Genomic DNA, 23,112 nt, shown 5'->3' on the forward strand with positions numbered 1-23,112 from the left:
TGAACATATAGTTACAGTTAGAAGGCTGCAGAATGAACTTACAGTTACAGTTAGAAGGCTGCAGTATGAACATACAGTTACAGTTAGAAGGCTGCAGTATGAACATACAGTTACAGTTAGAAGGCTGCAGTATGAACATACAGTTACAGTTAGAAGGCTGCAGTATGAACATACAGTTACAGTTAGAAGGCTGCAGTATGAACATACAGTTACAGTTAGAAGGCTGCAGTATGAACATACAGTTAGAAGTGCTGCAGTATGAACATACAGTAAGAAGGCTGCAGTATGAACATACAGTTACAGTTAGAAGGCTGCAGTATGAGCATACAGTTACTGTTAGAAGGCTGCAGTATGAACATACAGTTACAGTTAGAAGGCTGCAGTATGAACATACAGTTACTGTTAGAAGGCTGCAGTATGAACATACAGTTAGAGTTAGAAGGCTGCAGTATGAACATACAGTTACTGTTAGAAGGCTGCAGTATGAGCATACAGTTACTGTTAGAAGGCTGCAGTATGAACATACAGTTACAGTTAGAAGGCTGCAGTATGAACATACAGTTACAGTTAGAAGGCTGCAGTATGAACATACAGTTACAGTTAGAAGGCTGCAGTATGAGCATACAGTTAGAAGGCTGCAGTATGAACATACAGTTACAGTTAGAAGGCTGCAGTATGAACATACAGTTACAGTTAGAAGGCTGCAGTATGAACATACAGTTAGAAGGCTGCAGTATGAGCATACAGTTAGAATGCTGCAGTATGAACATAAAGTTAGAAGGCTGCAGTATGAACATACAGTTACAGTTAGAAGGCTGCAGTATGAACATAAAGTTAGAAGGCTGCAGTATGAACATACAGTTAGAAGGCTGCAGTATGAACATACAGTTACAGTTAGAAGGCTGCAGTATGAACATACAGTTACAGTTAGAAGGCTGCAGTATGAACATACAGTTACAGTTAGAAGGCTGCAGTATGAACATACAGTTACAGTTAGAAGGCTGCAGTATGAACATACAGTTACAGTTAGAAGGCTGCAGTATGAACATACAGTTACAGTTAGAAGGCTGCAGTATGAACATACAGTTAGAAGGCTGCAGTATGAGCATACAGTTACAGTTAGAAGGCTGCAGTATGAACATACAGTTACAGTTAGAAGGCTGCAGTATGAGCATACAGTTAGAAGGCTGCAGTATGAGCATACAGTTACAGTTAGAAGGCTGCAGTATGAACATACAGTTAGAAGGCTGCAGTATGAGCATACAGTTACAGTTAGAAGGCTGCAGTATGAACATACAGTTAGAAGGCTGCAGTATGAACATACAGTTACAGTTAGAAGGCTGCAGTATGAACATACAGTTAGAAGGCTGCAGTATGAACATACAGTTAGAGTTACAGTTAGTTAGGCCATCATTTTAAATAAGAATTTGTTTTACTTGCCTTGTTAAATAAAAATATCTGAGTCCAGATTACCATTAACCAGCCTCTCTAACTCTCTCTGACTTGAGAGTCCAGGCTACCATAAACCATTCTCTCTATCTCTCTGACCTGAGAGTCCAGGCTACCATAAACCAGCCTCTAACTGTCTGACCTGAGAGTCCAGGCTACCATAAACCAGCCTCTCTAACTCTCTGACCTGAGAGTCCAGGCTACTTTAAACCAGCCTCTCTAACTCTCTGACCTGAGAGTCCAGGCTACCATAAACCAGCCTCTAACTCTCTCTTACCTGAGAGTCCAGGCTACCATAAACCAGCCTCTCTAACTCTCTGACCTGAGAGTCCAGGCTACCATAAACCAGCCTCTAACTCTCTGACCTGAGAGTCCAGGCTACCATAAACCAGCCTCTCTAACTCTCTGACCTGACAGTCCAGGCTACTTTAAACCAGCCTCTCTAACTCTCTGACCTGAGAGTCCAGGCTACCATAAACCAGCCTCTCTAACTCTCTGACCTGAGAGTCCAGGCTACCATAAACCAGCCTCTCTATCCCTCTGACCTGAGAGTCCAGGCTACCATAAGCCAGTCTCTCTAACTCTCTCTGGCCTGAGAGTCCAGGCTACTATAAACCAGACTCTAACTGTCTGACCTGAGAGTCCAGGCTACTTTAAACCAGCCTCTAACTCTCTAACCTGAGAGTCCAGGCTACTTTAAACCAGCCTCTCTAACTCTCTGACCTGAGAGTCCAGGCTACCATAAACCAGCCTCTCTAACTCTCTGACCTGAGAGTCCAGGCTACTTTAAACCAGCCTCTAACTCTCTGACCTGAGAGTCCAGGCTACTTTAAACCAGCCTCTAACTCTCTAACCTGAGAGTCCAGGCTACCATAAACCAGTCTCTCTAACTGTCTGACATGAGAGTCCAGGCTACTATAAACCAGCCTCTCTAACTCTCTCTGACCTGAGAGTCCAGGCTACCATAAACCATTCTCTCTAACTCTCTCTGACCTGAGAGTCCAGGCTACCATAAGCCAGCCTCTCTAACTCTCTGGCCTGAGAGTCCAGGCTACTTTTAACCAGCCTCTCTAACTCTCTGACCTGAGAGTCCAGGCTACCATAAACCAGCCTCTAACTCTCTCTGTATGTTTTGTATGTTCAGACGGATCAGTGAGGACCGTCACACCGTCATGCTACGACAGACGCTGGCCAAGACACGGAGGCTGGGCATGCGGGGGCCGGCCTACATGTTCAGCGCACGCTCAGCCAGCCTATCCCTGACCGAGGAGCGCTTCCTGGACGCGGCGGAGTACGGCAACATCCCCGAGGTCCGCAAGATGCTGGAGGAACTTCCTGAACTCAACGTCAACTGTGTGGACTACATGGGCCAGAATGCATTACAGCTGGCGGTGGCCAATGAGCATCTAGAGGTTACGGAGCTGTTACTGAATAAGGATAATCTGGCCAGGATAGGAGATGCTCTACTGTTGGCTATCAGTAAAGGATACGTCAGGATAGTGGAGGCCATACTGAGTCACAGGGCCTTCGCAGACACACAGAGGCTCGTCAACAGTCCTGGCCAAGCAGACACACGAGACGACTTCTTCTCCTATGACGAGGATGGTACACGGTTCTCTCATGACATCACCCCCATCATCCTGGCCTCTCACTGCCATGAGTACGAGGTAGTACACATCCTCCTGAGGAAGGACGCCCGTATCGAGAGGCCACACGACTACCTCTGTAAGTGTGGCACCTGCAGCTACCACCAGAAGCATGACTCGTTCAGCCACTCTCGGTCCCGTATCAACGCCTATAAAGGGCTGGCCAGCCCGGCCTACATGTCTCTCTCGAGCAAAGACCCTGTGATGGCTGCCCTGGAGCTGAGCAACGAGCTGGCTGTCCTGGCTAACATCGAGAAGGAGTTTAAGGTACTGCAATGGGAGCATGACTCGCCCCGTCAAGTAATTCAGTTATACGGCAAAGTTGTGTCCTTGCTAATGTTTATTAACAGACCTTGATTAAAATGACTGCAGAGTCTGGTCATGAGAGGTGGGCAAATGATATACAGCTGGTTTTCCAGACCCAGGTTAAACCTGATCCTAAAACGACACTCTACTGGAAGTGTTTTTTTAATATCTAGGGCTCCACAATCTCTGTTGGGGAAAAACTGGCCCATAAGGTTGTTGTTCTTGTAATCTATTTGCTGTGGTTGCATCCCCTTTTAAACCACACTTTTTCCCCTGAGAGAGACAGAGGAGTGATCATCATGAATCATTTATTTTATTATATTATATTCTGAATAATTTCACAGCTATTTCATGCAACCTTCTATAGCTTTCCTGTATGTCTAGAGTAATATCTCCATGGGAACAGCTTTCCTGTATGTCTAGAGTAATATCTCCATGGGAACAGCTTTCCTGTATGTCTAGAGTAATATCTCCATGGGAACAGCTTTCCTGTATGTCTAGAGTAATATCTCCATGGGAACAGCTTTCCTGTATGTCTAGAGTAATATCTCCATGGGAACAGCTTTCCTGTATGTCTAGAGTAATATCTCCATGGGAACAGCTTTCCTGTATGTCTAGAGTAATATCTCCATGGGAACAGCTTTCCTGTATGTCTAGAGTAATATCTCCATGGGAACAGCTTTCCTGTATGTCTAGAGTAATATCTCCATGGGAACAGCTTTCCTGTATGTCTAGAGTAATATCTCCATGGGAACAGCTTTCCTGTATGTCTAGAGTAATATCTCCATGGGAACAGCTTTCCTGTATGTCTAGAGTAATATCTCAATGGGAACAGCTTTCCTGTATGTCTAGAGTAATATCTCCATGGGAACAGCTTTCCTGTATGTCTAGAGTAATATCTCCATGGGAACAGCTTTCCTGTATGTCTAGAGTAATATCTCCATGGGAACAGCTTTCCTGTATGTCTAGAGTAATATCTCCATGGGAACAGCTTTCCTGTATGTCTAGAGTAATATCTCCATGGGAACAGCTTTCCTGTATGTCTAGAGTAATATCTCCATGGGAACAGCTTTCCTGTATGTCTAGAGTAATATCTCCATGGGAACAGCTTTCCTGTATGTCTAGAGTAATATCTCCATGGGAACAGCTTTCCTGTATGTCTAGAGTAATATCTCCATGGGAACAGCTTTCCTGTATGTCTAGAGTAATATCTCAATGGGAACAGCTTTCCTGTATGTCTAGAGTAATATCTCCATGGGAACAGCTTTCCTGTATGTCTAGAGTAATATCTCCATGGGAACAGCTTTCCTGTATGTCTAGAGTAATATCTCCATGGGAACAGCTTTCCTGTATGTCTAGAGTAATATCTCCATGGGAACAGCTTTCCTGTATGTCTAGAGTAATATCTCCATGGGAACAGCTTTCCTGTATGTCTAGAGTAATATCTCCATGGGAACAACTTTCCTGTATGTCTAGAGTAATACACTACATGACCAAAAGTATATGGACACCTGCCTGTCAAACATCATGGGCATTAATATGGAGTTGGTCCCTCCATTGCTGCTATAACAGCCTCCACTGTTCTGGGATGGCTTTCCACTAGATGTTGGAACACTGCTGTGGGGATTTCTGGCTTGCAGTCGGCATTCCAATTCATCCCAAAGTAGTTTGATGGGGTTGAGGTCAGGGCTCTGTGCAGGCCAGTCAAGTTCTTCCACACCGATCTCGACCGTACATTTCTGTATGGACCTCACTTTGTGCATGATGACATCGTCATGCTGAAACAGGAAAGGGCCTTCCCCAAACTGTTGCCACAAAGTTGGAAGAACAGAATCTTCTACAATGTCATTGTATGCTGTAGCGTTAACATTTCCATTCACTGGAATTAAGGGGCCCAAACCATGAAAAACAGCCCCAGACCATCATTCCTTCTCCTCCAAACTTTACATTTGGCGCTATGACTTTGGGCTGGTAGCGTTCTCCTGGCATCCGACAAACCCAGATTTTTCCGTTGGACTGCCAGATGGTGAAGCGTGATTCATCACTCCAGAGAACACGTTTCCACTGCTCCAGAGTCCTATGGCAGCGAGCTTTACACCACTCCAGCTGACGCTTGGCATTGAGCATGGTGATCTTAGGCTTGTGTGCGGCTGCTCGGCCATGGAAACCCATTTCATGAAGCTCCCGACGAACAGTTCTTGTGCTGACGTTGCTTCCAGAGGCAGATTGGAAGTCGGTAGTGAGTGTTGCAACCGAGGTCCCGTTCTGTGAGCTTGTGTGCCCTACCACTTCGCGGATGAGCCGTTGTTTCTCCTAGACGTTTCTACTTCACAATAACAGCACTTACAGTTGACCGGAGCAGCTCTAGTAGGGCAGACATTTGACGAACTGAGTTGTTGTAAAGGTGGCATCCTATGACGGTGCCACGTTGAAAGTCACTGAGCTCTTCAGTAATGCCTTCCTGTACCTGGAGTGCTAACTGTCAGTATCCGGATAATGTGTGAAATACTTGATAATGTATGTGATATCAACAGAGAAGTATATTTTCTGGGTGATTTAAATATTGACTGGCTTTCATCAGGCTGCCCACTCAAGACAAAGCTTCAAACTGTAACTAGTGCCTGCAACCTGGTTCAGGTTATCAGTCAACCTACCAGCGTAGTTACAAACAGTACAGATAAAAATACATCTTATGGAACAGTGGGGACTGTGAAGCAACACAAACATAGGCACAGACACATGCAGACACACACACACACACACACACACACACACACACACACACACACACACACACACACACACACACACACACACACACACACACACATGATAACATACGCACTATACACACACGTACACATGGATTTTGTGTTGTAGATATGTGGTAGTGGGGTAGGGGCCTGAGGGCACACACTTAATGTGTTATGAAATCTGTTGTGAAATGTGTTGAAATGTTATTAAAACTGTATAACTGACTTAATTTTGCTGGACCCTAAGAAAAGTAGCTGCTGCCTTGGCAGGAACTAATGGGGATCCATAATAAACCCCAGGAAGAGTAGCTGCTGCCTTGACAGGAACTAATGGGGATCCATAATAAACCCCAGGAAGAGTAGCTGCTGCCTTGGCAGGAACTAATGGGGATCCATAATAAACCCCAGGAAGAGTAGCTGCTGTCTTGGCAGGAACTAATGGGGATCCATAATAAACCCCAGGAAGAGTAGCTGCTGTCTTGGCAGGAACTAATGGGGATCCATAATAAACCCCAGGAAGAGTAGCTGCTGCCTTGGCAGGAACTAATGGAGATCCATAATAAACCCCAGGAAGAGTAGCTGCTGCCTTGGCAGGAACTAATGGGGATCCATAATAAATACAAATGATCTGGTAATTCCTGTATATAGCTCCACATTGATCTGGTACTCCCTGTATATAGCTCCACATTGATCTGGTACTCCCTGTATATAGCTCCACATTGATCTGGTACTTCCTGTATATAGCTCCACATTGATCTGATCTATAATAAATACAAATACATTGAATAGAATGGATGGAGAAATCAATCACCCATTATCATTCATGATCCCTTTACTCAGTGTCTTTGCTGAAGGGTGTTGTTTATTTTGATGAGCATGATATTACACAGGGAAAATGCAATGGATGTGGCAGGTAGGCAGAATAAAGGTGACCGGATTGTTGAATGTGTGGTCAGGAAAATGTACTGTAATACGTTAAGCTGTTGCTATAGAAACCTGGAGAGCATCCCGAATGGCACCCTATTTCCTGTATAGTGCACTAATTTTGACCAGGAAGTAGTGTACTATATAGGGAATAAGGTGTCATTTGGGATACATGTCTGCAGTACTGTATGAATAATAATACTTGTATCTGAAACTAAGCTGTGTTTGTACATAATGAATATTTGTGAGGATGTGGGTGTACCTGGTGTGACCTGTGTTTACCATGTCTGTGGCCTCTGACTATACGTAGGTGTACAGTACTTGTTCCAGATACAGTGCATTCGAAAAGTTGTCAGACCCCTTGAGTTTTTCCACATTTTGTTACGTTTCAGCCTTATTCTAAAATTGATTAAAAAAAAATGTTTCCCCCCCTCATCAATCTACACACAATACCCCATGACAAAGAAAAAACGGTTTTAAGAAATGTTTGCAAATACATAAAAATGAAAATATCACATTAACATAAGTATTCCGACCCAAGACTTTCTTGAAGCACCTTTGGCAGCGATTACAGCTTCAAGTCTTCTTGGGTATGACGCTACAAGCTTGGCACACCTGAATTTGGGCTGTTCCTCACATTCTTCTCTACAGATCTTCTCAAGCTTTGTCAGGTTGGATGGGGAGCGTCACTGCATAGCTATTTTCAGGTCTCTCCTGAAATGTTAAATCGGGTTCAAGTCCGGGCTCTGGCTGGGCCACTCAAGCAAGGACATTCAGAGACTTGTCCCGAAGCCACTCCTGCATTGTCTTGCCTGTGTGCTTAGGGTCATAGTCCTGTGGGAAGTTGAACCTTCGCCCCAGTCTGAGGTCCTGAGCGTTCTGGAGCAGGTTTTCATCAAGGATCTCTCTGTACTTTGCTCTGTTCATCTTTGCCTCGATCCTGACTAGTCTCCCAGTCCCTCCCGCTGAAAAACATCCTCACAGCATGATGCTGCCACCACCGCGCTTCACCATAGGGATGGTGCCAGGTTTCCTCCAGATGTGACGCTTGGCATTCAGGCCAAAGAGTTCAATTTTGGTTTCATCAGACCAGAGAATCTTGTTTCTCATTGTCTGAGTCCTTTAGGTGCCTTTTGACAAACTCCAAGCGGGCTGTCATGTGCCTTTTACTGAGGAGTGGCTTCCATCTGGCCACTCTACCATAAAGGCCTGATTGGTGGAGTTCTGCAGAGATGGTTGTCCTTCTGGAAGGTTCTCTCATCTCTACAGAGGAACTCTGGAGCTCTGCCAGAGTGACCATCTGGTTCTTGGTCACTTCCCTGACCAAGGTCCTTCTCCCCTGATTACTCAGTTGGGCCGGGCGGCCAGCTCTTGGAAGAGTCTTGGTGGTTCCAAACTTCTTCCATTTAATGATGGAGGCCGCTGTGTTATTGGGGACCTTCAATGCTGCAGAAATGTGTTGGTACACTTCTCCAGATCTGTGCCTCGACACAATCCTGTCTTGGAGCTATTCTGACAATTCCTTCAACATCATGGCTTTGTTTTTCTCTGACCTGCGCTGTCAACTCTGGGACCTTATATAGACAGGTGTGCCTTTCCAAATCAGGTCATATCAATTGAATTTACCACAGGTGGACTCCAATCAATTTATAGAAACATCTCAAGGATGATCAATGGAAACAGGATGCACCTGAGCTCAATTCCGAGTCTCATAGCAAAGGGTCTGAATACTTATGTAAATAAGGTATTTCTGTTTTTTGTTTTTTTATAAATCTGAAACAATTTCTACAAACCTGTTTTCACTTTGTCATTATGGGGTATTGTGTGTAGATTGGTGAGGATTTGTATTTATTTAATCAATTTTAGAATAAGGCTGGACTCCTGAGTGGCGCAGCGGTCTAAGGCACTGCATCTCAGTTCAAGAAGCGTCACTACAGTCCCTGGTTCAAATCCAGGCTGTATCACATCCGGCCGTGATTGGTAGTCCCATAGGGTGGTGCACAATTGACCTCGGGTAGGGCCGTCATTGTAAATGAGAATTTGTTCTTAACTGACTTGCCTAGTTAAATAAAAGTTGTGGGGTGGTCAAGGGGTCTGAATATTTTCCGAATGCGCTGTACATTCATTACAAGCTGATTTCTCTCATACTGGCTGGCTGCCCAAATGCTGCAAAATCTCCCACTTCGAACAGATGGCGGTTGTTTCAAAAGGACAGTTCTGTTTGTCGTGTCACAACGCTTTAAGACAGCATTCTTAACCTCCGTGTTAGTTTTAGTTGTTTATGTGGAATTTTCTGCCAATCACTCCTGAAGAGGTTTTGATTTGAACCTTTTCTATTCTCATGTTTTGCTGATGATGATGGTTTTCTGATCGGAAGGGCCTATAGGGTGTGACTGGTGGCTAAGTGTGAGAAAGTACATTTCATGCAGGGTCATTGTTTTCCCCTCAGACCTTTGAGAACTAACAGTATGGATCCGTAAGTTCTGGTTTCACTTGGAGCTCAGTTTTAAGTAGACATTTGTTGAAAAGGTTCTCTCCTTTAACCACTTTCTTTCATTAAATGTTTCTTTCTTCCGTTAACAGAAAGATTACAAGGAACTGTCCGTGCAATGTGAAGACTTTGTGGTCGGACTGCTGGACCTGTGCCGTAACACGGAGGAGGTGGAGGCCATCTTGAATGGGGACGTTGATGCCAGTGAAAACTATGAGCCACATGGAAGACCAAGCTTTATAAGACTAAAGCTCGCAATAAAATATGACCTGAAGAAGGTAATTGTTATCGGCAGACATACTGTTGGTGTTGTTGTGGATCAACAAATTTCTGGATGAGCAATGATGCTTTTCACTGCCACTATAGGACACAGAAAAGCAATGGTTTCCATGTTAAGGGGGTCATATGATGTTTTACTTTTTAATATGTCATTGAGAGACACACACTTTCATCCCTTCGCAATCTCTACTTATCTTTCTTTTCTCATCCCTCCATCGTAGTTCATCGCCCATCCAAACTGTCAGCAGCAGCTCATGTCTATCTGGTACGAGAACCTGTCTGGACTGAGACAGCAGACCAACGTTGTCAAGTTTCTGGTAGTTCTGGGTGTAGCTGTTGGACTTCCAGTCCTGGCTGTGCTCTACTGGGTGGCACCGACTAGCAAGGTCAGCTTACGCTGCTTATACTTGTAGTTGTAGTGGAAGTGATTTGGAATCATGCTTTTGTGATGAGATGAAACCCTAGAGACTTATATGCCCGAATGTTGCCCTCGAAACCGTAAGGCTGTCATCCTGGTCTCTGGGATTCCATCGGGGTACTATTCATCTACTTTAAGGCTGTCATCCTGGTCTCTGGGGTTCCATCGGGGTACTATTCATCTACCTTAAGGCTGTCATCCTGCTCTCTGGGGTTCCATCGGGGTACTATTCATCTACCTTAAGGCTGTCATCCTGCTCTCTGGGGTTCCATCGGGGTACTATTCATCTACCTTAAGGCTGTCATCCTGCTCTCTGGGGTTCCATCGGGGTACTATTCATCTACCTTAGGGCTGTCATCCTGCTCTCTGGGGTTCCATCGGGGCACTATTCATCTACCTTAGGGCTGTCATCCTGGTCTCTGGGGTTCCATCGGGGTACTATTCATCTTCTTTCTTCTTCTCAGCTGGGGAAGATAATGCGTGGTCCCTTCCTGAAGTTCGTGGCCCATGCAGCTTCCTTCACCATCTTCCTGGGCCTGCTGGTGATGAATGCAGCGGATCGCTTCCAGGGTACCAAGCTGCTCCCTAACATGACCGTACAGGACCACCCCGCTCAGCTGTTCAGGATGAAGACCACCCCCTTCACCTGGATGGAGATACTCATCATATCCTGGGTCATAGGTCATATACAAACTGTATATACTATGTTCATAATATGTATTATAATCCCCCCCCCCCCCCACACACACACACACACACACACACACACACACACACACACACACACACACACACACACACACACATGGACACGTCCCACACACACACACACACACACACACACACACACACACACACACGGACACACACACGTCCCCCACACACACACACACAGATGCATGCTCTCACATACACTGAGTATACAAAACATTAAGAACACCCGCTCTTTCCATGACTGACCAGGTGAATCCAGGTTAAAGCTATGATCACCTTATTGATGTTAAATCCACTTCAATCAGTGTAGATGAAGGGGAGGAGACAGATTAATGAAGGATTTTAAGCCTTGAGACAATTGAGCCATGGATTGTGTATGTGTGCCATTCAGAGGGTGAATGGGCAAGACTAAATATTTAAGTGCCTTTGAACAGGGTATGGTAGTAGGTGCCAGGCGCACCGGTTTGTGTCAAAAACTGCAACGGTGCTGGGTTTTTCCACACTCAACAGTGTCCTGTGTGTATCAAGAATGGTCCACCACCCAAAGGACATCCAACCAGCTTGACACAACTGTGGGAAGCATTGGAGTCAACATGGGCCAACATCCCTGTGGAACGCTTTCCACACCTTGTAGAGTCCACGCCCTGATGAATTGAGGCTGTTCTGAGGGCAAAAATGTAACCAATCAGATAACAGGAAGCAAATGGTTCACCTCTATAACTGGAAGCAAATGGTTCACCTCTATAACAGGAAGCAAATGGTTCACCTCAATAACAGGAAGCAAATGGTTCACTTCAATAACAGGAAGCAAATGGTTCACCTCTATAACAGGAAGCAAATGGTTCACCTCTTCAACAGGAAGCAAATGGTTCACCTCTATAACAGGAAGCAAATGGTTCACCTCTATAACAGTAAGCAAATGGTTCACCTCTATAACAGGAAGCAAATGGTTCACCTCGATAACAGGAAGCAAATGGTTCACCTCGATAACAGGAAGCAAATGGTTCACCTCTATAACAGGAAGCAAATGGTTCACCTCGATAACAGGAAGCAAATGGTTCACCTCGATAACAGGAAGCAAATGGTTCACCTCTATAACAGGAAGCAAATGGTTCACCTCTATAACAGAAAGCAAATGGTTCACCTCGATAACAGGAAGCAAATGGTTCACCTCGATAACAGGAAGCAAATGGTTCACCTCGATAACAGGAAGCAAATGGTTCACCTCTATAACAGGAAGCAAATGGTTCACCTCTATAACAGGAAGCAAATGGTTCACCTCGATAACAGGAAGCAAATGGTTCACCTCTATAACAGAAAGCAAATGGTTCACCTCGATAACAGGAAGCAAATGGTTCACCTCGATAACAGGAAGCAAATGGTTCACCTCAATAACAGGAAGCAAATGCTTCACCTCTACAACAATTCCAGTAATCTGCATGTATCAAAGTAGATCAAAGGCACTTTTTAAAGCTGCACATAAATTTATAAAAAATCCTAGAGCCATTCTCAGATTTAAGCAATGATGCCTGAGACCCGGAGAATTATCGTGTGACAACTTGCTACAACGGCTGCCCGAGTCGAAGCCAAGGCCCGGGAAACAGCCTTTGGAGGGAGTCGTCACAAGATAATTCCTGGGTTCGAGGGCATTATTGCTTTTTATAAAACGGTTGCCAACATATTTCTAAAACATATGAATGACATGTTATAATTAAAAACATAATTGTAACCAGTGAATTCGTTTTTTGCATTCTGAAGTTCCCGGTCATTAAGTTATTTTCTCATGTTTTGACCCCAGTCGTTAATTTTAATCATTCTAGTCATTCGACGTTGCTACGCTAAACAAATGGCATGTACCTAGCTATTAGCTAGCAGAGATTCAATGATGATGAGAGACAACAACTTCAATAAATAATGATTTAATAAATATCCAAAAGGCATAGCTGCAGTAAGTAGGGGACCTGAGGGTGCTGTACTGGACATTTACTAGTATTAGCTGACCAATATAGACGTCTGTAACGCAGGCCCCCCCAAAAAAATTATCCCGAATCACTGCTTTGGCAAAAAAGGTTGTATTGTTGTACAATAAAGACTAGTATCTTGCAGGAATCAATAGTTGGAATTGTAAGAGTTGGTGCCCCGTCCCTTTCTTAGTGATTGTCATTCTAACACCAAAAAATTGTTAAACAAATCTAAATATATTTTAGCCACCCTTTGCCTTGATGACAGCTTTGCACACCCTTGGCATTCTCGAAATCAAATATATATTTTTTTGTCACATACACATGGTTAGCAGATGTTAATGCGAGTGTAGCGAAATGCTTGTGTTTCTGGTTTCCGACAGTGCAGCAATATCTAACAAGTAATCTAACAATTCCCCAACAATTCCCCAACAACTACCTAATACACACAAATCTAAAAGAGGTGAATTAAAATATGTACATATAAATATATGGATGAGCGATGGCCGAGCGGCATAGGCAAGATGCAATAGATGGTATGTAATACAGTATATACATGTGATATGAGTAATGTAAGATATGTAAACATTATTAAAGTGGCATTATTTATAGTGACTAGTGATCCATTTATTAAAGTGGCCAGTGATTTTAGTCTGTATGTTGACAGCAGCCTCTCTGTGTTAGGGATGGCTGTTTAGCAGTCTGATGGCCTTGAGATAGAAGCTGTTCTTCAGTCTCTCTGGTTTCTCAGCTTTGATGCACCTGTACTGACCTCGCCTTCTGGATGATAGAGGGGTGAACAGGCGGTGGCTCGGGTGGTTGTTGTCCTTGATGATCTTTTTTGACATCGGGTGGTGTAGGTGGTGCGTTGTGCAGACCGCACCGACCTCTAGAGAGCCTTGCGGTTGAAGGCGGAGCAGTTGCCGTGCCAGGCTGTGATACAGCCCGGCAGGATGCTCTCAATTGTTTTAGGTGACAAGCTACATTTTTTCAGCCTCCTGAGGATGAAAAGGCGCTGTTGCGCCTTCTTCACCACACTGTCTGTGTGGGTGGACCATTTCAGTTTGTTGTTGATAAGTACACCGAGGAATTTAAAACTTTCCACTTTCTCCACTGCTGTCCCTTCGATGTGGATAGGGGGGTGCTCCCTCTGCAATTTCCTGAAGTCCACGATCATCTCCTTTTGTTTTGTTGATGTTGAGTGAGAGGTTGACACCACATTCTGAGTGTCTCATCGTTGTTGGTAATCAAGCCCACTACTTTTGTGTCGTCTGCAAACTTGATGATTGAATTAGATTTAGATGCACTATTGTAAAGTGGTTGTTCCACTGGATATTATAAGGTGAATGCACCAATTTGTAAGTCGCTCTGGATAAGAGCGTCTGCTAAATGACTTAAATGTAAATGTAAATGAATTGGAGGCATGCACGGCCACGCAGTTGTGGATGAACAGAGAGTACAAGAGGGGGCTGAATACACACCCTTGTCGGTCCCCAGTGTTGAGGGTGAGCGAGGTGGAGGTGTTGTTTCCTACCTTCACCACCTGGGGCCCGGCCCATCAGAAAGTCCAGGACCCAATTGCACAGGGCGGGGTTGAGGCCCAGGGCCTCCAGCTTGATGGTGAGCTTGGAGAGTACTATGGTGTTGAATGCTGAGCTGTAGTCAAGGAACAGCATTCTTACATAGGTATTCCTCTTGTCCAGATGGGATAGGGCAGTGTGCAGTGTGATGGCGATTGCATCGTTTGTGGACCTGTTGGGGCAGTATGCAAACTGAAGTGGGTCTACGGTGGCCCGTAAGATGGAGGTGATATGATCCTTGACTAGTCTTTCAAAGCACTTCATGATGACTGAAGTGAGTGCTATGGGGCGATAGTCATTTAGTTCAGTTACCTTTGCCTTCTTGGGTACAGGAACAATGATGGCCCTCTTGAAGCATGTGGGAACAGCAGACTGGGATAGGGAGCGATTGAATATGTCCATACACACACTAGCCAGCTGGTCTGCACATTCTCTGAGGACGAGGCTAGGGATGCCGTCTGGGCCAGCCTGCTTGCGAGGGTTAACACATTTAAATGTTTTACTCACGTCGGCCACGGAGAAGGAGAGGGGGGTGGGCGCAGTCCTTGTTAGCGGGCCGCGACGGTGGCACTGTATTATCCTCAAAGCAGACAAAGAAGGTGTTTGTTTTGGAAGCGTGACGTCGGTGTCCATGATGTGGCTGGTTTTCTTTTTGTAATCCGTGATTTCCTGTAGACCCTGCCACATACGTCTTGTGTCTGAGCCGTTGAATTGCGACTCCACTTTGTCCCTGTTCTCTCAACCAGCTTCATGAGGTAGTCACCTAGATTGCATTTCAATTAACAGGTGTGTCTTGTTAAAAGTTCATTTGTGGAATTTCTTTCCTTCTCAATGCATTTGAGCCAAAGTTGTGTTGTGACAAGGTAGGGGTGGTATACAGAATATAGCCCTATTTGGTAAAAGACCAAGTCCATATTGTGGCAAGAACAGCTCAAATAAACAAAGAGAAATGGCAGTCCATCATTACTCCATAAGGAACATTTCAAGAACTTTGAAAGTTTCTTCAATTGCAGTTGCAAAAACTATCAAGCGCTAAGATCTGTCGTGTCTTTGGCTATGCCGGATTAAGTGATATGACATGCTATTCTATAAAATCCTTTCTCTGTAATTAATATTACCTGATTGAGCTAATCATGTAAATGTAATTAACTAGAAAGTCGGGGCACCACGAAAGAGTGTTTATAGAGCTGTTATCTTCCGAATAAACTCTGAAAGACCTAGTAATATTTTACATCAATAGCAGTCAATATTAATATTAATCGTCACCTTATTTCAGTCTCATCTGAAAGTTCTAAATTCTTGGTTATCTTCAACAAGTTGAATCAGCAATACAAAATTGGGTTTAATTATTTATTTACTAAATACCTAACTAATCACACAGAATTACATATACACAGAATGCAAATTATGTTATACAAAAAACATCCCTGGTGGACGGAACCTGTATGATGGCTTATTACACAAAGAGAGGGGGTTGGGCTAAGGAACAAAGGGAGAAGCTGTGCTATCGTAAATATAGTATCTTATACATTGTAAATTTCCGCCCATTTGTAAAAGGAAAATGCAATAAATATTTACTCTGAGCTGCGCTTCGGTAGGTTGGTCGTAGATGCTGGCCGTGTTGGCCAACAGAGATCTTCCTGTCCTTGGAAGAATGTCTCTGGTGGTAAATTAGATGCGTCGTAGTATCGTCGTTATGTGTTAGACTGGATACATCGTCCGTCCTTTCCTAGCCCAACGTTTACAGCTGCTGTTGCTAACTCAACGGCTAGGAAATCTCACTTCTTTAGTGAATAAGAGTTCAAAGTTCATACCATTCACAACCAAAGCTCACGCTGAGGTTGGCTTAGTTCTGTAGTTGACATGTTAGTCCTTTTTAACGTATGGACCTTCGTCCTATCGTCCTCGGAACAGGTTACATTTTCGTCAAGGGCTTATATAGTGGAGGGAGAGAAGGGTGTGTTTCATTGATTGAGCAGGGCTCTAACCTTATGAAAACCCAATTCTCTCATTTGGAAGCTAAAATTACATTTAATCTTATCACAAATAGTTTCATATTCAAACATTTAATTTGCACAACAATTCCATGTGAATCTGATAACTAGAATGTGTAGACTTTCCCAGGTACAGTTTATGTCGTCCTGTCATCAGTCATAATGTCTCAGATGACAACCGAAGAGACATCATATTCATTAAGTACCAACGCATATTTTCAACTGGTTCTATTTCCGAAATATGGTTCCTTTCCCCCCACTTGTTTGATGTTCCCAGACTCTCTATGTTTAACAAAGGCTTCAGTAGAGTCAGAGAGAGCGGGAAGGGAGAAAGGTATTTATGGGGGGGGTCATAAACATTACCCACAGGCCAACATCATGACAGATGAAACTGGCTCTCATGAGGACTGCCACAGGAAAGGAAGACCCAGAGTTACCTCTGCTGCAAAGGATAAGCTCATTAGAGTTACCAGCCTCAGAAATTGCAGCCCGAATAAATTCTTCACAGAGTTCAAGTAACAGACACATCTCAACATCAACTGTTCAGAGGAGACTGTGTGAATCAGGGCTTCATGGTAGAATTGCTGCAAAGAAACCACTACCAAAGGACACCAATAAGAAGAAGAGACTTGCTTGGGCCAAGAAACACGAGCAATGGACATTAGAATGGTGGAAATCTGACCTTTGGTCTGATGAGTCCAAATTTTAGATTTTGGGTTCCAACCGCCGTGTCTTTGTGAGACGCAGAGCAAGTGAACAGATGATCTCTGCATGTGTAGTTCCCACTGTAAAGCATGGAGGATTAGGTGTTATTTTGTGGGGGTTCTTTGCTGGTGACACTGTCAGTGATTTATTTAGAATTCAAGGCACACTTAACCAGCATGGCTCCCACAGCATTCTGCAGCGATACACCATCCAATCGGGTTTACACTTAGTGGGACTATAATTTATTTTTCAACAGGACAATGACCCAACACACCTCCAGGCTGTGTAAGGGCTATTTGACCAAGAAGGAGAGTGATGGAGTGCTGTATCAGTCAGATGACCTGCCCTCCACAATCACCCGACCTCAACCCAATTGAGATGGTTTGGGATGAGTCGGACCGCAGAGTGAAAGAAAAGCTGCCAACAAGTGCTCAGCATATGTGGGAACTCCTTCAAGACTGTTGGAAAAGCATTCCAGGTGAAGCTGGTTGATCTGGCAAATCTGTTCTTTGGTCTGATGAGTCCAAATTTGAGTTTTTTGGTTCCAACCTCTGTCTTTGTGAGACGCAGAGTAGGATAACCTCTATGGGCTAGGCGGGACGAATTCGTCCCACCTACGTAACAGCCAGTCTAATCCAGTGGCGCGATTTTTGAATCGTTTGAAATACTATTACTTCAATTTCTCAAACATATGACTATTTTACACCTATTTAAAGACAAGACTCTCGTTTATCTAACCATACTGTCCGATTTCAAAAAGGCTTTACAACGAAAGCAAAACATTAGATTATGTCAGGAGAGTGCCCAGCCAGAAATAATCAGACACCCATTTTTCAAGCTAGCATATAATGTCACCAAAAACCCAAACCACAGCTAAATGCAGCACTAACCTTTTATGATCTTCATCAGATGACACACCTAGGACATTATGTTATACAATACATGCATGTCTGTTCAATCAAGTTCATATTTATATCAAAAAACAGCTTTTTACATTAGCATGTGACGTTCAGAAAAAGCATACCCCCCGCAAACTTCCGGGGAATTTACTAACAGTTTGCTAAATTACTCACGATAAACGTTCACAAAAAGCATAGCAATTATTTTAAGAATTATAGATACATTACTCCTCTATGCACTCGATATGTCCGATTTTAAAATAGCTATTCGGATGAAGCACATTTTGCAATATTCTAAGTACATAGCCCAGCCATCACGGCTAGCTATTTAGACACCCGGCAAGATTAGCCTTCACCATAATCACATTTCCTATAAGAAAAATGTTCTTACCTTTCCTGTTCTTCGTCAGAATGCACTCCCAGGACTTCTACTTCAATAACAAATGTAGGTTTGGTCCCAAATAATCCATTGTTATATCCAAATAGCGTCGTTTTGTTCGTGCGTTCTAGACACTATCAGAATGGTAATCCACGGTCGTGCGCATGGCGCATGGCGTGACAAAAAATGTCTAAATATTCCATTACCGTACTTCGAAGCATGTCAACCGCTGTTTAAAACCAATTTTTATGCCATTTATCTCGTAGAAAAGCGATAATATTCCGACCGGGAATCTGCAATAAACTAAACAGCCGAATTAAAATACTCCACGGGGGCTAATCGCGCACGCGCCTCATTCCATTGTCACCTAATGGGACACTTGAATAAGGTGATAATCTGTTTCAGCCTGAGGCTGCCTCGTCAACCTTCATGATTTTCCCGGCTTCTGAGAGCCTATTGGAGCCCTGGGAATTGTCACGTTACAGCTAAGATCCTTACTCTTCAATAAACAGATGCAAGACGCACGACTCCTTGTCAGACAGGCCACTTCCTGCATGAAACCTTGTCAGGTTTTTGCCTGCCATAGGAGTTCTGTTATACTCACAGACACCATTCAAACAGTTTTAGAAACTTTAGGGTGTTTTCTATCCAAACCTGAACAATAATATGCATATTCTAGCTTCTGAGTTGGTGTAGGAGGCAGTTAAAAATGGGCACATATTTTTTCCAAAATTCTCAATACTGCCCCCTAGCCCAAACAGGATAACGGATGATCTATACGTGTGTGGTTCACTGTCAGTGATTTATTTAGAATTGAAGGCGCACTTAACCAGCTTGGCTACCACAACATTCCGCAGTGATCACATCTGGTTTGCGCTTAGTGGGACTATCATTTGTTTTTCAAGAGGACAATGACCCAACACACCTCCAGGCTGTGTAAGGGCTATTTGACCAAGAAGGAGGGTGATGGAGTGCTGCCAAGAAGGAGAGTGATGGAGTGCTGCCAAGAAGGAGAGTGATGGAGTGCTGCATCAGATGACTTGGCCTCCAGGCCCGCATGTTGTGACCCAGTTGTTAATTCTAATCATTCTATTCATTCGACGTTACTATATGCTAAACAAATCATTGGCATGTACCTAGGTCGTAGAGGCCGACAAGTAGGTCTGTACAACCCCCAACTGTTGCAAATTAAATAGTAGCATGGAAAAATAATGTGTAGACGCTTTTTTCTGAGGGAGTTCATGAATTTCCTGCCTTGGCTGCTGGACAGTGGAATTATGAGACACAACTCCTGCATATCAAATAAAATGTATTTATATAGCCCTTCTTACATCAGCTGATATATCAAAGTGCTGTACAGAAACCCAGCATAAAACCCCAAACAGCAAGCAATGCAGGTGTAGATGCACGGTGGCTAGGAAAAACTCCCTAGAAAGGCCAAAACCTAGGAAGAAACCTAGAAAGGAACCAGGCTATGAGGGGTGGCCAGTCCTCTTCTGGCTGTGCCGGGTGGAGATTATAACCGAACATGGCCAAGATGTTCAAATGTTCATAAATGACCAGCATGGTCAAATAATAGTCATCACAGTGAACGGGTCAGGGATCCATAGCCGCAGGCAGAACAGTTGAAACTGGAGCAGCAGCACGGGCAGGTGGACTGGGGATAACAAGGAGTCATCATGCCAGGTAGTCCTGAGGCATGGTCCTAGGGCTCAGGTCCTCCGAGAGAGAGAAAGAAAGAGAGAAAGCGAGAATTAGAGAGAGCATACTTAAATTCACACAGGACACCGGATAAGACAGGAGACCCGATCCTGTAGGTTCATGCTCTACAACATTCGCAGAGTACAACCCTGCCTCACACAGGAAGCGGCGCAGGTCCTAATCCAGGCACTTGTCATCTCCCGTCTGGATTACTGCAACTCGTTGTTGGCTGGGCTCCCTGCTTGTGCCATTAAACCCCTACAACTTATCCAGAACGCCGCAGCCCGTCTGGTGTTCAACCTTCCCAAGTTCTCTCACGTCACCCCGCTCCTCCGCTCTCTCCACTGGCTTCCAGTCGAAGCTCGCATCCGCTACAAGACCATGGTGCTCGCCTATGGAGCTGTGAGGGGAACGGCACCTCCGTACCTTCAGGCTCTGATCAGGCCCTACACCCAAACAAGGGCACTGCGTTCATCCACCTCTGGCCTGCTCGCCTCCCTACCTCTGAGGAAGCACAGTTCCCGCTCAGCCCAGTCAAAACTGTTCGCTGCTCTGGCACCCCAATGGTGGAACAAGCTCCCTCACGACGCCAGGACAGCGGAGTCAATCACCACCTTCCGGAGACACCTGAAACCCCACCTCTTTAAGGAATACCTGGGATAGGATAAAGTAATCCTTCTAACCCCCCCTTAAAAGATTTAGATGCACTATTGTAAAGTGGTTGTTCCACTGGATATTATAAGGTGAATGCACCAATTTGTAAGTCGCTCTGGATAAGAGCGTCTGCTAAATGACTTAAATGTAAAATGTAAATGAGAAATATCCCAGAAATAACAGACTGAACCTAGCCCCCCGACACATAAACTACTGCAGCATAAATACTGGAGGCTGAGACAGGAGGGGTCAGGAGACACTGTGGCCCCATCCGATAATACCCACGGACAGGGCCAAACAGGTAGGATATAACCCCACCCACTTTGCCAAAGCACAGCCCCCACACCACTAGAGGGATGTCTCCAACCACCAACTTACCATCTTGAGACAAGGCCAAGTATAGCCACAAAGATCTCCGCCACGGCGCCAACCCAGACAGGAAGACCACGTCAGTGACTCAACCCACTCAAGTGACGCACCCCTCCTAGGGACGGCATGGAAGAGCACCAGTAAGCCAGTGACTCAGCCCCTGTAATAGGGTTAGAGGCAGAGAATCCCAGTGGAGAGAGGGGAACCGGCCAGGCAGAGACAGCAAGGGCGGTTCATTGCTCCAGTGCCTTTCTGTTCACCATCACACTCCTGGGCCAGACTACACTCAATCATAGGACCTACTGAAGAGATGAGTCTTCAATAAAGACTTAAAGGTTGAGACCGAGTCTGCGTCTCTCACATGGGTAGGCAGACCATTCCATAAAAATTGAGCTCTATAGGAGAAAGCCCTGCCTCCAGCTGTTTGCTTAGAAATTCTAGGGAAAGTAAGGAGGCCTACGTCTTGTGACCGTAGCGTACGTGTAGGTATGTATGGCAGGACCAAATCGGAAAGATAGGTAGGAGCAAGCCCATGTAATGCTTTGTAGGTTAGCAGTAAAACCTTGAAATCAGCCCTTGCCTTAACAGAAAGCCAGTGTAGGGAGGCTAGCACTGGAGTAATATGATCACATTTTTTGGTTCTAGCCAGGATTCTAGCAGCTGTATTTAGCACTAACTGAAGTTTATTTAGTGCTTTATCCGGGTAGCCGGAAAGTAGAGCATTGCAGTAGTCTAACCTAGAAGTAACAAAACCATGGATTAATTTCTGCATAATTTTTGGACAGAAAGTTTCTGATTTTTGCAATGTTACGTAGATGGAAAAAGCTGTCCTTGAAACAGTCTTGAAATATTCGTCAAAAGAGAGATTAGGGTCCAGAGTAACGCCCAGGTCCTTCACAGTTTTATTTGAGACGATTGTACAACCATCAAGATTAATTGTCAGATTCAACAGAAGATCTCTTTGTTTCTTGGGACCTAGAACAAGCATCTCTGTTTTGTCCGAGTTTAAAAGTAGAAAGTTTGCAGCCATCCACTTCTTTATGTCTGAAACACAGGCTTCTAGCGAGGGCAATTTTGGGGCTTCACCATGTTTCATTGAAATGTACAGCTGTGTGTCGTCCGCATAGCAGTGAAATTTAACATTATGTTTTCGAATGACATCCCCAAGAGGTAAAATATATAGGGAAAACAATAGTGGCCCTAAAACGGAACCTTGAGGATCACCGAAATTTACAGTTGATTTGTCAGAGGACAAACCATTCACAGAGACAAATTGTTAACTTTCCGACAGATATGATCTAAACCAGGCCAGAACTTGTCCGTGTAGACCAATTTGGGTTTCCAATCTCTCCAAAAGAATGTGGTGATCGATGTTATCAAAGCAGCACTAAGGTCTAGGAGCACGAGGACAGATGCAAAGCCTCGGTCTGACGCCATTAAAAGGTAATTTACCACCTTCACAAGTGCAGTCTCAGTGCTATGATGGGGTCTAAAACCAGACTGAAGCATTTCGTATACATTGCTTGTCTTCAGGAAGGCAGTGAGTTGCTGCACAACAGCTTTTTCAAAAAAATTTGAGAGGAATGGAAGATTCGATATAGGCCACTAGTTTTTTTATATTATCTGGGTCAAGGTTTGGCTTTTTCAAGAGAGGCTTTATTACTGCCACTTTTAGTGAGTTTGGTACACATCCGGTGGATAGAGAGCCGTTTATTATATTCAACATAGGAGGGCCAAGCACCGGAAGCAGCTCTTTCAGTAGTTTAGTCGGAATAGGGTCCAGTATGCAGCTTGAAGGTTTAGAGGCCATGATCATTTTCATCATTGTGTCAAGAGATATAGTACTAAAACACTTGAGTGTCTCCCTTGATCCTAGGTCCTGGCAGAGTT

The 23,112-nt window shown here is 44.4% G+C and overlaps 1 protein-coding gene across 5 annotated transcripts in view; it reads left to right on the top strand.

The window, feature by feature from the left end:
* The first annotated feature begins 2,600 nt into the window (after positions 1 to 2,600).
* The window catches only part of trpc6b (transient receptor potential cation channel, subfamily C, member 6b), a 52,777-nt gene continuing 32,265 nt past the window's right edge, over positions 2,601 to 23,112 (top strand). For 4 of the 5 annotated variants that reach the window (XM_082966076.1, XM_045704167.2, XM_045704168.2 and 1 more), the window contains exons 1-4: positions 2,622 to 3,362; positions 9,662 to 9,847; positions 10,070 to 10,234; positions 10,731 to 10,947. In XM_082966076.1, coding sequence (XP_082822202.1) covers positions 2,622 to 3,362; positions 9,662 to 9,847; positions 10,070 to 10,234; positions 10,731 to 10,947 — 1,309 coding nt within the window. Of the gene's footprint in view, positions 3,363 to 9,661; positions 9,848 to 10,069; positions 10,235 to 10,730; positions 10,948 to 23,112 lie in introns of all 5 variants that reach the window. The other variant, XM_082966078.1, reaches the window with a different exon arrangement.

Source organism: Salmo salar, chromosome 20, assembly GCF_965601325.2.
Source record: "Salmo salar chromosome 20, fSalSal1, whole genome shotgun sequence".
NCBI lineage: Eukaryota > Metazoa > Chordata > Actinopteri > Salmoniformes > Salmonidae > Salmo > Salmo salar.